General features: G+C 37.0%; 1 protein-coding gene across 7 annotated transcripts in view; it reads left to right on the forward strand.

Annotated features, from left to right (window-relative positions):
• The first annotated feature begins 2,209 nt into the window (after window positions 1-2,209).
• Window positions 2,210-15,654, forward strand: part of LOC110442913 — a 56,878-nt gene continuing 43,433 nt past the window's right edge. For 5 of the 7 annotated variants that reach the window (XM_021486801.1, XM_021486800.1, XM_021486796.1 and 2 more), the window contains exons 1-2: window positions 2,644-2,777; window positions 3,654-4,288. In XM_021486801.1, the coding sequence (XP_021342476.1) occupies window positions 2,648-2,777; window positions 3,654-4,288 (765 nt within the window). In that variant the 5' untranslated portion in view covers window positions 2,644-2,647. Of the gene's footprint in view, window positions 2,400-2,643; window positions 2,778-3,653; window positions 4,289-10,794; window positions 10,959-15,654 lie in introns of those variants that run through there. The other 2 variants (XM_021486803.1, XM_021486804.1) reach the window with 2 other exon arrangements.

Genomic DNA, 15,654 nt, shown 5'->3' on the forward strand with positions numbered 1-15,654 from the left:
AATAACCAACGCCGGCAATGGAAACAATTTGAACACTCATGCAATTTATCAGAAATATCGTCTGATACACTGCACTGATCAACAGTGGTTCGTTACAAATGTCTCAAATACACATATGCAATATACCTACTGATATGAGTCACAGCACACTAAAACGTACACGGGGCATATGTGTATTTCAGACATTTGTAACGAACCCCTGTACTCCATCGCAAGTATCACGCGTCTCTCAGTTACGATTTCCTCAGTTTCTGACGACATGTAAAATAAGGAGGCTGTTGTAGAATCTACCGACTGTAGTCAGGTTCTCATACAATCGACAAATAAATTCACGCCTGGATTCTTCACAAATTCGAACTTTTCTCTCTGCTTATTCAATTTCCAAAAATAACTCCCTCGTGGAGGGCAAGGTCGGATTCACGGTGTTCACTGTATTTATCCAATCGAAACAATTTAACATCTAACTTTCAGCTCAGATTTCTTTTGATAAAATTAAATCACCCTATACATATCATACGCAATTGTATTGATACTAAATTGTGGAATAAAATTGAGATGTTTGTTAAAATTTCAAAGTACTACTTTTGTTTGACAATTAGCACGCGACAACACGCTGTTTCAACTATTGAACGAATTTGTGTGGACTGTCGATAAGGCGGGAATTTTATTAAATTTTAAATATTAATTGTAAGTTAAAAAAGAACATAAAAGGCAGAGAAATGTAGATACAAGTATTGAACGGTTTTTGTATGGCTTTTATGATCTATTTGAATGACATAGCTTTGAAAGCTGTGTCATTCAAATAGATCATCAATACTATACAAAAACAGTTCAATGCTTAAGTAATTTAGATATACCAAACTTGTGCATGAGCTATTACAAACGTACTTAACCAGGTCAACGTAGTCAATAATAAAGCATAAAGTCTGATGTCTTGATGAAAATTGCTCACTGGATTTTAAACATGTCTATCTCTTGAGCGATTTTACTGAATGTTACGAAATGACATTTATTTGAAGTTCATTTATATACCTAGGTCAGGCGGGACTTAATTTCTCTGTAACAAGCTGTGGAGAGTCATACCGGCCTCACAAGTAGATGATTGTTGCTATGGGAATGTACAAAAATCACAGTAAAACGTCCGCGTAACATATTTTACCGGTATGTATATGTAAAACCACAGACCTATCACCAACAAAACGACTTTAACTTCATATAAAATGTCATTTCTTAACATTATCGTTGTTATAAAAAAGATAAACTTGTTATAAACATTATCGTACTTTTCAGCTTCAATTTTCATAACATGTCTAGCGCATTTATAACATCACATAATGTTATCAAATGGCACATCACCTAAAGTTCATATATCGATCAAGGTAACTTAGCCTTTGTTTTTCTTATTTATAACTTACTAAAATGAATTACCAGAGGATTTTACTATGATTTTAGTGGTTCCGCATGGCAACATCTATCGTTATTTGAGTTCGGAATTCCTCTCAACAGCTAGTAAAAGAGAAATGAAGCTCCGCATCACCTAGGTATATAAATAAACTTTAAATTATGGGTTATTTCTCAGCACTAAGATGGGTCGCAAAAGAGATTGATATGTTAGAAGTCCGCTGAGCTATTTTCAAGAAGACATCAGCCTTAATGCCTTATTTTCGACCACGTCAACCTCGCTATGTATTTTTTGTATAGCCAATGTACAAGTTCAATATATTCAAATTACATATTTAAGTTCCGAATTTTAATTGAGGTCTTTGAATTTGACTTATCAGGGGGTTGACATTGTAGGTGACTACATCAATCTTTTAGGAGGCTTGTAGAACCTTAATGGACACACCACATTTAAGGATACATTCCCCACTCACTGTACCATGATGAACCCAAATCTGATGTGTCTGGACAGCTGAGTTTCCATCAGACTCGTGTAGTCTTTTATTTAACTGAGTTTCTTCAGTCGCTGTATTAAATGAAATGATATCTCTTAGGATAACGGAATTCCCTCTCTCTCGGGGTTTACACGAATGTGTCGGTACAAGCGAGTTTAGATGTACGTAAATACCCAATATCACGGTGATTATTTAACGTAAGGCATTCCATCAAAATATATATACGTGTAAAGTTAACACAGTGACTCCTATATTACCGACTTCTATTCATATCGCAAACGGTTCTAAGCGATCAATAATTTTCATGTGAGAGTGGTCTCCCCTGCCTTCAGCGTCAGCAGCAGTTAGGAAGGTCGAATTGATTATCACCGTCCTGAAGACGATTCGACCTGGATGCACTCTCAAAAATGAAAACCAAACCTGCGGGTGCTTCACCGGTGTGAGAGACATCTAGTCAACAGGTGTGAGTCCTACCTGTGTGTCTTGTGGCCATGGATAGACAAAGTAAGTGTATTTATTGACGTGGATTGTTTCGGTTTGTCTGTGTGTGTATAAACACACACACATAATAGTCATATCGCAATGGCTGTCTGTGTATGTAGCAGAAACGTAGGAGTGGCTTTAACGTGAAGTATATGTATAGTCTGCTGTTTGTAAACGTTTCCAATGTGTATATCGTGTACGCACGACACAAGTTCTTCGCTAAGAACATACCTCATAGCTATTCATCTACGCCATATGTCAGCGCAGTAATGCATCTAGGATGCATTCACAGTCAGTGTAATAGGGACCGGAACCAGACACTGGAAGGCTTGGGTTTTCCCGCGGTCCTTGAAGACCCCAGGGATCCGTCTGATACAGACTGTGTCAGAATATATAATTGTATGTAAGTTAACGGGGGAAATTATTTTCACGGTATCTGATGGTATCCAGGATACACACTAGACACATAGTTCTTTGCTATTGTCTGTGACATTTTAGAACACGTGTACTGAGAATCTGTACGCGTACATCGCTTATTTAGACATATGGATAAAATTGTCAATAAGTGAAAATGTCATCCTATACCTGTCAGGTAACACCTCTTGCAAATTAATAAAAAATCATATTTTTTATTTTAATTTTTTTTTTTTTTTTTACAAACAATCCAGAAAGTAAGGAAATAAATCTGTTGCACCTATCAATTTTAGCCACTTGTGCATGAATTCGTAGGCTCTTCCCAAAAAAAAGCAAGGCCGCTTCTCAGGTACGATGTCATGTAGCACAGGTTGAAGCCTTGCTCAAGTCCGAAATATTTGAAGTAAAAGCCTTCCATTCTGAAATCCGATAACCCGTAAAATTGACTGTAAGCTGCAGCTATGGGATCCGTCCCTAATTGTGTGATAGATATTTACTTTAAACATTTTATGTCATCAGACAATGACCAGCGATCCCCACTGCTATATCAATGTATCCTTGCATGAAATTGCTAACGTTATGTATCTCCCATTTAATTTAGCTTGGTTTTAGCTCGACAAAGCTTTGCTCAAATGAAATATTTCAGGGTTCGTTTTATAAGTCTCAAAATAAATTCAAAAAAATCTGATTTTTAAAAAAAAATGTAAATGTTTTGGGAAAATGATACTGCGCTTCTGTTGATTTCAGGACTCTAACTATGGCGTTAACCTAAAACGGGGAATAAATTACGACAAAATTATAAAATTTGTATGTGTAAAAATAAATACCTGAATTGTAATTGTTATTGCTCATTTTAATCAGGTTCCCTCCCTCCTCCGCCGTCCTATGAGGAAGCACAGGGACTTCAGATCAGCGCTCCAAGGAATAGTTCTGCTAATGACAATGAAGACACGCCAGCATCTATGCCGTTGCTTGGTGCAACCGGCGGAAGTGGTGCAACGGCAGGGCCGCAGAACCAAAATTTGGGTCAAATGGGAGTTTTCCCGCCAAGCACGGTTGCTGTGTCAGCAAACACAGGCACCACATCCTATACAAACGTCACTGCCGGGACCACGGTGGATGTTCCGTCTGTGATGGGTACAAGTACCCCTACATCCATCCCCATCCCACCAGGCCATGTCCCTATCATCACGTGTCACAGCTGTGGCGCAAGGCAACAGATCGGTCAATACTCATTCTTACCAAAGACTCAAGTGGTTAGTATGCAAGCCAATGTGGGCAGCATGAACTTTTACTCGCCTCAACCCCCCGGGTCGGAGATAACGGCCCCGAACTATATGATAGCTGCGGGGCAGCAGCCAGGCTACCCCTCGTCCTTACCGGCAAGTGGGGTGGTACCGTCACAGCAACAGTGCAACGTAGCTGTCCACTATAACTCAAACCAAGGAACAGTCCAGTCACAGCTGATCAACGCTGCAAGTCAAAACGGATCGGAGGTAAGTCCAGCACCTTTCCACGTAGTCATGGAGGTTAGCCAGCTCGGTTGTGTGAACAGTTGCTATGCCAGACTCTCACAAATTTATATGATAAAATAGTCGGACATAATTTGAACGTCTCATTCAAATGTGCTCCTGTCACGTGCCATATATTATCAGTTTCGTAAGACTTCGCGAGACTTGTAAATTATGTAAAAAGATAATATCTCAGTGGCGCCAAACCGTCACAAGCTTGGGTAAACGTCTACATCATATTTTCAAGGTCACTAATAAGTCAAATATAAAATGACGAACATTTGATTAAGGCGACTACGTTGATCTAACGCCTATACTCCCCGAACTTGACGCGACAAAGCGATACGTACCACAGCATCAGTACGTCACCAGATATCCGAGACTTGACAAATTTGTTCTCTACGTGCAAGGACATTTACAAGTAACGTCAAAAGTCACCAAATTTGTTAGGACTTGTACCTCGACCATATCATTTGCAAGTGACTTCAGAACGTCATGAGCTTTTAGGATTCCTGACCCTCTGTACTGTTTTCAGTAACAACTGTAGCTCACCTAGTCCAGGACACATCCGTTGACTAGGTAGCTCAGTCGGTGGATGTATAAACAAATTGAGGACCCAGGGATCGAGTCCCGGCCTAGTCACACTGACTTTTTACACTCAGAACACTATCGTTGAGTATTTTTTGTATATTTCATCTCGCTAACATACTTTATACGCAGTGATCTGTTACCTGCTGTCTGTGATGTTGCCCTTCGTAGAGGTACAAGTGGGGCAATTAATTGCAAACAAAATGTGATGGATAAAGTCAGAGAGATCCGAATGTTCATACAGGATTGTTGGACATTGTTCTGTTATCCCACGCACGGCGGCGCTGTTGTTTGGTTACGGTCGGAAATTGATAAAATCAGAGATCCGAATTGGCATTTCAGGGTGATACTAATACCAGAACCAGACGGAAAACCAGGAGCAAGTGCTTTAATGTGTTTCTTTCATGTTTTTTTAATGCAACTACCTTAATGAATTGATATGACATGAATAAAAATGTATTTTAGCACAAGTCTATTTAAAAAATATACATTGCTTTATGATTTAAAACAGAAATCCAAAACATATCAAACATACCGGTCCTGACATTACCAGCCCTGTTTTTAGTAAAAAAGCAAAAAGCAAAAAAGCCGTAATAACATGTAAAAACAGTATTTTAAACATATCTTTATTATCTTATTTATTCATTTAGTTTGGTGTTCTTGTATTTCCTACATGAAATAAGATTTAAAATTGAGTTAATAATACTTAAAATAAATATTTGGTCTCGGTTTTCCCTGTCCTGGTTTTAGTAATGATTTTTTTGGTCCTGGCTGGATTTGAGTCACTAAATTAGAAAATATTTTTTTTATTTTCTTATTTATGTGTAAGTATTAATATGTTCTTTTAAATTATATAACAAAAAAAAATCAAACTTGCACAATAACTTTAAAAAATAAAAAATAAAATTGCTGGTCCTGACAATCCGGTCCTGGTATAAGTGTGACCTGCTATCTTACTTTTAAGTAGTACTAGCACGGAATTAGATTATATTTGCTATCTAAGTGGTACTAGTCACTGGTTGAATGATATTCATGTTATCTCTTTCTCATTCCCTGCTAGGGAACTTACACTAAATCACATATATATATTATATAACAGGGTTTATACAGGCATTGAAAAGGCCAGTCCCTCAACTGAGGAATAATCCTGCAGTTATGCGACATAACCTTGTTCACAACATGCGTGTAGTACCACCTGACCAACTGGTTGTCCGCTCGTGGACGCACTGACCACCAAATTATCTATATTTCAAATAAATCTCAGCATAACTACGCGAGCTTCTACATACCCATCTATCTCAAACTTTACTATAACGTTAACTGCTTACTAATAAATAATGCTGTTGGTAGCCTTCTTAGCTTATTGGAAAGCTAATACTTGTCAAAGCTATACTCGTCCCGGAAAAAAAGTTTCTAATGCATATTTTGAGTTCTTGGCTGCGGGTGTACACTACTATGTCGCGCACTAATCAGTTTCGCGGACACGCTTTACAAACAACTAGCAATACAAACATACCACACCCGTCCATTACAGGGCTAACTAGAAATCATTTATCTGAAGGCAATAAAGATACACTGCCAAGTCCCAGGCCATGCATAGTCAATACGGACACAACCGATCTGGCTTCCCCTGTACCCAGTCAGGACTCATCCTGGTCTTCCGAAAGTCCCATCACCTGACAAGACATAAGTCTGATTAAAGATGATAAAACTGCAAAATGAATTGTATTAAGAAAGAAAACGAGTTTTTGCGACTTTTACTTTTCAAAACTAACTAACCAGAATTAGATAAACTATAATCACTGTGCACTTTTTTGTTTTAATATCAAGCAGTCAAGTCGTTAACCATGAAACGACGAGTTAGATCGCGTAGGAACTTATTCAGGTGATAAGATTGCCAATTAATATGCAAAAATATTCACTATTCCATAGTTCAGGTATGGAACGTGTTTAATTGGTTGATTAACATTTGTGATTCGTCATCTCCAAATCCAAGAAACCACATATTTAGGACAGATTTAATTTAATAGAAACATCCTGTTTCTTTATTTTATATAAAATGTAAAGCTGACACAAAACGAAATTCTTGTTGTGTTTCCTCTTTCGGCTCAACTATTTACTTTTATACAAAGGTTGTAATAGAGACATATTTTAAAAATTATAACGTTTTTGTTTATAATCTGTGAAATTTTTTTCTTCTCTTCAATCCAGAGTTAATGGGGCTAGTGGAATTCCAATGATTTTCGTTACTGTAATTATATTAGTTACTGTAATTGTATTAGTACTGTTTCCTTATACTAATTAAGGATTGGACTCTCTTCTAAAAATAAGCTTTCCCAGACAGGATGAGCACTAGACTTCCATGTAAATGTTGTGACAAGGTGGCAATCCAGGTATATTAGTAAATCATTCTACAATGAAACCTGTCTTTACCGACATTAAGGGGAAGATAAGTCCAAAAAGACAGTGTGTCAGTTAAGTCATGGTTAAATACATAGAAAATGGCTTTTTGGGCCATAAATCATGTCAGATAGGACAAGGTGTCACTGAAACCAGGTGTCGGTTAAGTCAGGTTTCACTGTATAAGTGTATATTTTGTTCGGATCTTTTCCATCCTTGCAAACGAGTACATACATTTTATACAGGTATAATTTGTACCAGTACCAAGCAAAGTGAAAATATCGATAAATGTTACCTTGAACTATGTTTTATATGCAAACTTAAATCGTTTTAATTCTTTTTCCAATCATGATTACAATAAGGTGAAGGTTCGAGTGTTTAAATGTTTGAGACGTTAATGCTTTCAGTTTTTGCAACGATGGGACCTGTCTTAACTGACTATTAAGTGCTACGACATCGTGTATGGTACAACAGACCGATGTTATGATGGTGTTATCAGCTGCTTTCTTATAAAACCTATTAAATAAGAACATGTAGATTCCGAATTCCTTTGTTTTTATAGTACAAAATGTTGTTTTATCATTTCTCCTGAAACCTATCTAATATAACCTGTGTATTACGATATCCTGGTTTATTTGACCAGTACGTTATGTTATATAGAGTGTCAGATAACACAGGTTGTAACGCAGAAAGCGTATAACGAATTAGTAGCAAAATTCTTAGAATAAAAAAAACGCATATAAATCTTGAAACCGGATAATCGAACATTGGAGACGGTACATATATTTTCATATCGTCACTTCCGAGAAAAGGTTAGAACTCTAAGTTGTCAATTCTTCTTACTTTAAGAAAAAAATTACTGTGAAACCTGTCCAATACGACTCCTGAGTTACCACTGGTTTTACGTTTAAACATCTTGTCTAATCTGACCAATATATCGCGCCCACCAACTGTGAGATTAGACAAGTAACGCAGTTAATACGTCTGTCTATAGTGTGTTACACACCTACCAGTTTAAATTCACAGGGACTTATATAAATAGATGTATCTAACACCTGACTACTTGGATTGCTACCTTTGACTTTTGGTATGTGTTATTTACATATTTGAAAATGTCTTATGTACAGAAAAACCTCGATATAGTGCCCCTTGTTTCATTTGTCACGTTTTAGTGCCGCCGTTTGTGATATTATTCTGATTGAACGTTTTTCGTTTTCATCGTATATTTTATACCGACTAGAGTACCTATACTTTAAGCAGGAGAAGAACAACTCTTCGTCCATACGTCTCCTCCCATACATTGTCAAACCGTTAACAAAACAAAAGGCTTATAGAACAAAGGATGGCGGTATATCGAAGGTTTCTCGATTTAAACTTGATATTTAATTTTGTATCTTATTCTGAATGTATTTGATTTAAATTTGCCAGAATTCGTTTAGCTAAAAAAAAAAATCTTTTTTTCTTTCTTCACCTTTTAGCTCTTCATTGATTTATAGACCGCATATATATGTTTATTATGGCACATTTTTGTTTTCTTTTTGATATTTTGTTTTAATCTAATCAACACTGATGTTTATTCGCGAGGCGCGTACTGACTCTGAGTGCATCATGCTACGGTGACGAAGACAATGAACCGTACAGGCAGAAAAGCTGAATGAATTTAGTGAAGTTTGTTTGCTAACTAAAATTATAAATCGTTTTATTTTAGTAATTACCGAGTCCGTGATATATAACCGATGGAACCAGATGCCGAATCACGAGGTTGGTTCGCACTCGTTAACATTTAGTTAACGCGTTTACTCGACTCCTTGTATACCAGACAGCTAGAATCGTGTTTGTTACCACTCCTGGTCCGGAGTCTGGCTCTGTGTGAAACTTGTTTAGTAGTGACGTTGTAGTTTCCGGAGAAACATGTTTAATTTGGGAATAAGACGAGCTCCTGTTGTCTTGTTAACTTGACGTCGTCCATGCCTTTAGCGTTAATTGATAAACACACATGCCTCTCACTGCCAAAAACCAGTCATTCACCCAACACGATACAGGACATGGACGTCGATGGTTTCATGCATATATGGGCCAGTTCCCCTCTCCAATTTTAGCATTATTACCCTCTAATTCATGTAAAATGTAAAAATTCACGCACTTATAACTTAAATACTACCACATGAATATCTGTTTTGGTTCCATTTAAAAAAAAAAAAAATCAATCAATTCCACATTGAGTGATTTATTGTTACTGCTAAAAATTATAATCTATAATGAACAGTGAGAAGGATGCTATCCATCCCTTTCCCTGGATCTGGCCTGCAGCCATCGCTGGACGGGTCATGCACCGTGAGCGCATTCCCCAATCTATAAAAAGGGTACTTACGTCCTATTCCTGCATTAGTTTCTGGGTTTACAACACAACAATGAGATTGATTGAATGTGATTGAATGTTAGGAAACCGGAGTACCCGGAGAAAAAACCCGTTGTCGGGCAGGTGACCCAATACCTTTTCACGTCCGATCGGGGAATCGAACCCCGGCCGCCTTGGTGAAAGGCAACTGCGCTATCCACTGCACCACCCGACCACCCTTGAATTTTTTTAATGTTCTAACAGCTAGATGCAATGAATCTCGTCACTATTAATCCGGTTATCGCGCTACCCGACAGTGTTTTAGGGGACATATTGATTCTTTTCTACATTTAATAATTTTCCAGTTATGAATCCATGCGGTACACAAACCAGACACTTTAGACAAGCACGACGGGTCTTTGTGTATCTATACATTGTTGATCCTCCAACGTAATTAAAATGTTCAACCACCACTGTTTGTTTGTTTGATTGATTGACATCGATCACTTATTTTAATTCACCTGTTCTTTAGCCTTTGGGAAATATTTGAACAGTTTGGTAAACGATATTCCGAGGTCGTAAATTTGTGACGTCACGGTATTTTCCCTTGTGACATCAGGTCACAATGGTTGATAGCCTCGTTGTATAATAAACTCTACAGTGTATCTCTCATGAAATTCGTTATCCGTCAAATTGTACTTCTTTATAAAAATAAAAAGAATAATACTATGGAATCCATATGCTGCTTCTTGAGTGTTGAACAGATTGAGTATAAACGTGCTTTAATGCAGTTAGGTCGTTGGTTAACAATGGAAAGACAATTGAGTAAGATATAAGACATACAATTCTCTGGTTGACATCATATTAAACAGCACAAATGTGGAAAAGCAGATAAAGTATGGGCAGGGTTTGACGAGCGTAGCGAGGAAGGGGGAGGGGGGNTACGGGGGTCCTCCCCCGGAATTTTTTAAAGCGTAGATACAAAATGCTGGCTCCTGAGCCTTTTCTACACTTTTGATAAGGTTTTTTTCAGTAAAAAAACCCATTGTTTTTTAACCCAGACTTTTCCATTTTTGGTATTTATATAAAGTATAACACAACACAATTTTCAATCTCAAACTGGTAACCGAAGATTAAAGTATTTTTATTGTAAAATTTCTTGTAGGACTTGAGTTGAAGTTCCCTGATGTCCTGTTCAAAGTCAAAAATGTCCTCATCATCACTGCTCTCATCTGGTTCAGTAGAGTGAGACGTATGCAGATCGTTTATGTCAACTCGGTTCTCGCTGCTGATCATATCTCTGGTGGCAGGTCTCGGGTCATTCCCAAGTATTTGTAGCTCATGTGATGGCGCTTGTCTACTTTTCTGTGAAAATATTATAATTACAAGTTCTTATTCAACATATTCAATTTGTATTTGCCTCTTTAAATTACTGATCAATCTCAAAATTGTTAGGATTTGGGTAATTTTTAATGGTGGGTTTTTAGATCTGAAAATCCTTTTAATTTTTAGTAGTTTTTACTTAGATTATATAAACAAGTAATCTAACTTTAATAGTCCTTTCTTGAAAATTGCTAAAATAAACTTCAGGGTAGACAAAACATATTGGTTAGGTTGGGTTTAGGCTTTACCTTCAGGTCATCTTTGTAGTATGGCCGTCTGGCCCGTTGTCCGGAGGTAAACCATTGGACAACTGATGATGTCGGGTCAAAATCTTCGACGGCTGCTGTCTCCATTGACACCAGCATCAGATCCGACCTGTTTTTGTCGCCAAGTCTGGACCTCCAGTCATTTTTTACTAGTTTCATACTGAAATCATTGATAACTGTCAGATAAATAATTTGTATTGTGAATCCTGATAGGAAAAAATGACTTGCAAACATAGGTGTGTAGACATTAATTATCTAAATGTGTTTCTAAAACTAACCTCGAAAATCCCCTTCTGCGTCACAGGAAGATCCTGGTAGGGACAACAAGTAATCAACTAACATGAAGAAGTTGGGATACTTTGAACGCTCAGTTCTTAAGAGGTTTGCCCATGAGCACTCTGATAAGTTTACATTTCTGTAGAAAAGAAATAATCAAGTTATTTTGTTGAACAGTTTGCAAAATTAATACCGGTTTGTTTTATTTAATTCATTTGTCTGGTTTTGTTGAGAAAAAAAGAATACACCACATTCATTATTCTTCATATAAAGCTTTTCAAAATTTCGAAAATGTTAAGAAATTATGGAATTAAGATTTACGAGGGGGGTTCCAACTTACCTGCCATACACCGCTGTTTTGAGCCTGTTCCATTCCATTTCGATGGCCTCAACATCCACATCAGCTGCCCTCAATGCCTCTGTTGCCATGTCCACGAGAGTTACAATCTCCTGATCCCCAAAATCTGTTGTTCAACATCAATAAATAATTTTATCATTTTATATAATCATAATACTCCACAACTATCAACAGGTAACCAAGGAATAGGCTCATTGCTGAATATGCTTTAAATTTGAATCAGTGATAACAAGAAACTATTTGAGTTTATAGGGAAAGTTAATCAAGGCCCTTCTAGCTAGATACAATACATGTGTCGTTGGATCGACTTAATTTGTACCGATAATTCAAAATTAATTCTGATTTGTTACTGATATGACAACAGAAGTAAACAGTTTAAATTATGTAACAAAGATGGTTAAAACTCAAAGATTAAGAAGCAGTGATATGAAGTATGTTAAAGTAGGATTACTTTTTTAAAGGTTTAACAAAAACGTCTCTTCAGTATCATTTTGAAATATGACAAAAATGTCCATTATGAAAAAAGCATTGTGAATTTAGTTCCCGCTTTTTTCACCTTCCTACTAACCAAACAAAACACATAACAGCAGATAAGATACAAATTGCACAATGAACACATATTTTTAGTGTTGTGATGCTGTACATATACTGCATATTGTTTGAATTGTATATTACAGGATAATCTACCATTGGGTAGGTTGAGTCACTTGGTATGCCGGTGACAAAGAACAGTAATCATGATTAATTGACAAGATGAACAAACTAAGAAATAAAAATAAATGCTTAGTCAACAAAAACAAACAAAAGGCAACTTGGTAACATTGGAGGAATACCTATGTTCTGACTTATATCAACTGGCCATCTTTTAAGGGAAAGAATTGAGCTGGCCTGAAATAGTTTCTGGTCACAAATATATCGTTCCTGGATACATTACACCAGTGAGCTCAATATTTTGCCCTTTTGATTGGCCATTTGCTGCTTCACATGGCTGAAACTTTCATTGTCATGTATCTTCCGAACATATGATCCATCACTACAAAGCACACACAAACATCAATCAGGCCAATAATGCTTCAATCCAGAATACTTCAGCTTACATCCAAAGAATTTTGTATAAGTAACATGGATAAGTAAATGCGCAGCTAAGTTACATACATGTAAAGCATTGGATTTTGAAATGTTTAAGAGATGTTTCTAAGCTTATGTACTACAATATACCTGGTTTTGTATTTTTCAAGCAGGACCTTGGCTGTTTGGAGTCCTTCCCAAATGTCTGCTAATGTGCTGGTTTGGTCTTGTATGACAAGCGACACAGAGCTCAGACACTTCACTATGTCCATTGTCAAGTGCAGCCAGTACACTACTGTCTTATCCTTCAGAAGCTTGAGAAAATTCCTAGCCTTAACACTAGCATCCTTTCGGAAGTCTGATGTTGTTGCCTGCATCTGCAACAACAATGTCACAGATTGTTAATACATAGCTTTTTATTCACAAACTTTGGTCTGAAAATAGTGTGTTCAAAGTTATAATTTTAAAGTTCGTTAATTATTTATTTTCAAGAATTACAAATTGAAATATAATGACATTTCACCATCAAATTACCTGTTCTAGGTGCTGCACTATTGCATCATAGCCTTCAAGAACATTTGTCAATGCCCTCTGAGTGTGCGGTAGCCATCTAGTTCCATCTGTACGTGTTGGCAGCAGGACCTTCTTGCCAAGGCTAGCAAAGGAAGACTTTAGACTTGATCTGTTAAGAGGACTGTACCTGAAAAATTACATTAAAATTCACTTAACCTCATTGTTTACTTTTCAGAATTTCACAAACCTAGCCGAAATTGATAAGATTATATGATGAGTAGGTGACCATAAATGAAGGGGCTTAGCCAAGTTTCAGAGTGTAACTTACTTGTAAAATAAATAAAGGTTCAGAAGAAGAAACTGGCACTTCTGGCAAACAGGCATGTTCTTAGTTGCATCCTTGTATGCTAATTCTAGTCTGCAATTATGAAAAAAATAATTCAAAACATTATTTTATGGTTTGAATGAATCTACAAGTCTGTAATGATATATAATACAGCAAATAAAATACAGGAACAAGAATATTGGACCAATTATGAAGACATGTATTCATGTAAAATCAGTACCATAATATTTTGTAACCTTTTTCGCAACTATCAGATTAGCTGTAAAAAATGTAAAACATACCTGTGGGCAGAACAGTGTATGCCATGGATGGACTTCCCTGTCATATCGCCAACTCGTTTTACCACCCCTGTGTTTTTCCCAATCATGACGGAAGCTCCATCTGTCCCCATTGCTATTAACTTTTGTTGCCACCTGTCCTGGAATCTCTCTGTCATTATTTCAGCAACTGCAGATGCAATGTTTTCAGCATCTCCGTTTGGGACATGCCTCAAACCCATGAAGAAGGTTGAAATCTGAAGTGAAATATTACATAATTTCAAAAATAAGCATTTGTTTACACTTGAATTTCAGGAATTATTTAATAAACATCTCTATGTGATGCGTCCAAAAAATAAAAGTTGTACCTGACAATTCAGAGATACTCTTGCATAGAGAATCTCAGCCTCTGTATGTGAAGTATCAGTTGAACCATCAGATATCAGGGCCATGAAAGGTGCTTCTAAAATAACAGCATCCTGCTCCCGTCTCTTTGTTTGTGCTATAGCCATTATAAATGTTTGACAGTACTTGTCAGTCAGGTATGTTTCCCCAATCTGTAGACCTTTTACCTTGTCCAGCTTGCACATCTCAACATAATCTGTATATGGCCTGCCAGACTTTCCAATATAGTGGGCATTACGAAAAAGCATGTTCAGTTTATTTATGGCTGCTTTATTCATCATGATAAGTGCTTTTTCTCCTTCAGATGGTGTGGCAGATGCTTTCATTTCCTTAGCCCGGTTGCGAGCCAAACACTTGATGTGTCCTTCTGATATGTCATGGGCGCGGATACTCTCAATCCTGAAGTTCCCACATCCCTTCAAGAATGAGCCAATTCCGCTTGAATCCTATAATTATGAAACAGAAATCTGATAGAATATCAATTTCCTCTTTGAAATGTGTAAAGATGTGGTGTGTCACTGTGCAGTTTTTATTTAAATATTAGAAAGTAATTATAAGGCGCATCACATTCTTTTTCTTTCACAAGTACAAGTTCGGATTTTTTTCCATATTTTCAAATTACAAATACATGTATCTCGGCTCTTAAGACATATTTCGGGGGAAATTATCACATTTGTAACACTATGACCAGTGATCAGTTGATCGACGTGTACTATCCGATTAGTTTACAATTGAATGATTGTGTATAAAGATATTACTGAAATGAAATGAAAGATATTACTGTACCTCTTTCTCGCATATGCTACAAAACATCAACTGTTTTGCAGCTTCAAACTTCAGCCATTTGAAGGAAGAAAGCCAGGCATTTTGAAACTTTCTAGTTCGTATTTTTTTTTCATACTGGTCAGCTGTCGACTTCTTTTTTTTTGGCGGAGACTCGCTCGCGTCCTTCAGCAGGTAGCGAAACATATTCAACCGGAAGTGCTATTCTGAATCACAATCTCTGTCATCAAAGAGCTTTAACATACACATTTCCTGTGCAGCGTTTGAAGCGTTTTAAAGATCAATCGTTTGTGTGTGTCTCGGCGGCGAGTGAGCTGGGACTCCGCTGTTGTTAACAATAAATAGGTCGCTGTTTGTAAAAGGAACTCGA

The sequence above is a fragment of the Mizuhopecten yessoensis genome, unplaced genomic scaffold (assembly GCF_002113885.1).
Source record: "Mizuhopecten yessoensis strain PY_sf001 unplaced genomic scaffold, ASM211388v2 scaffold716311, whole genome shotgun sequence".
Lineage (NCBI taxonomy): Eukaryota > Metazoa > Mollusca > Bivalvia > Pectinida > Pectinidae > Mizuhopecten > Mizuhopecten yessoensis.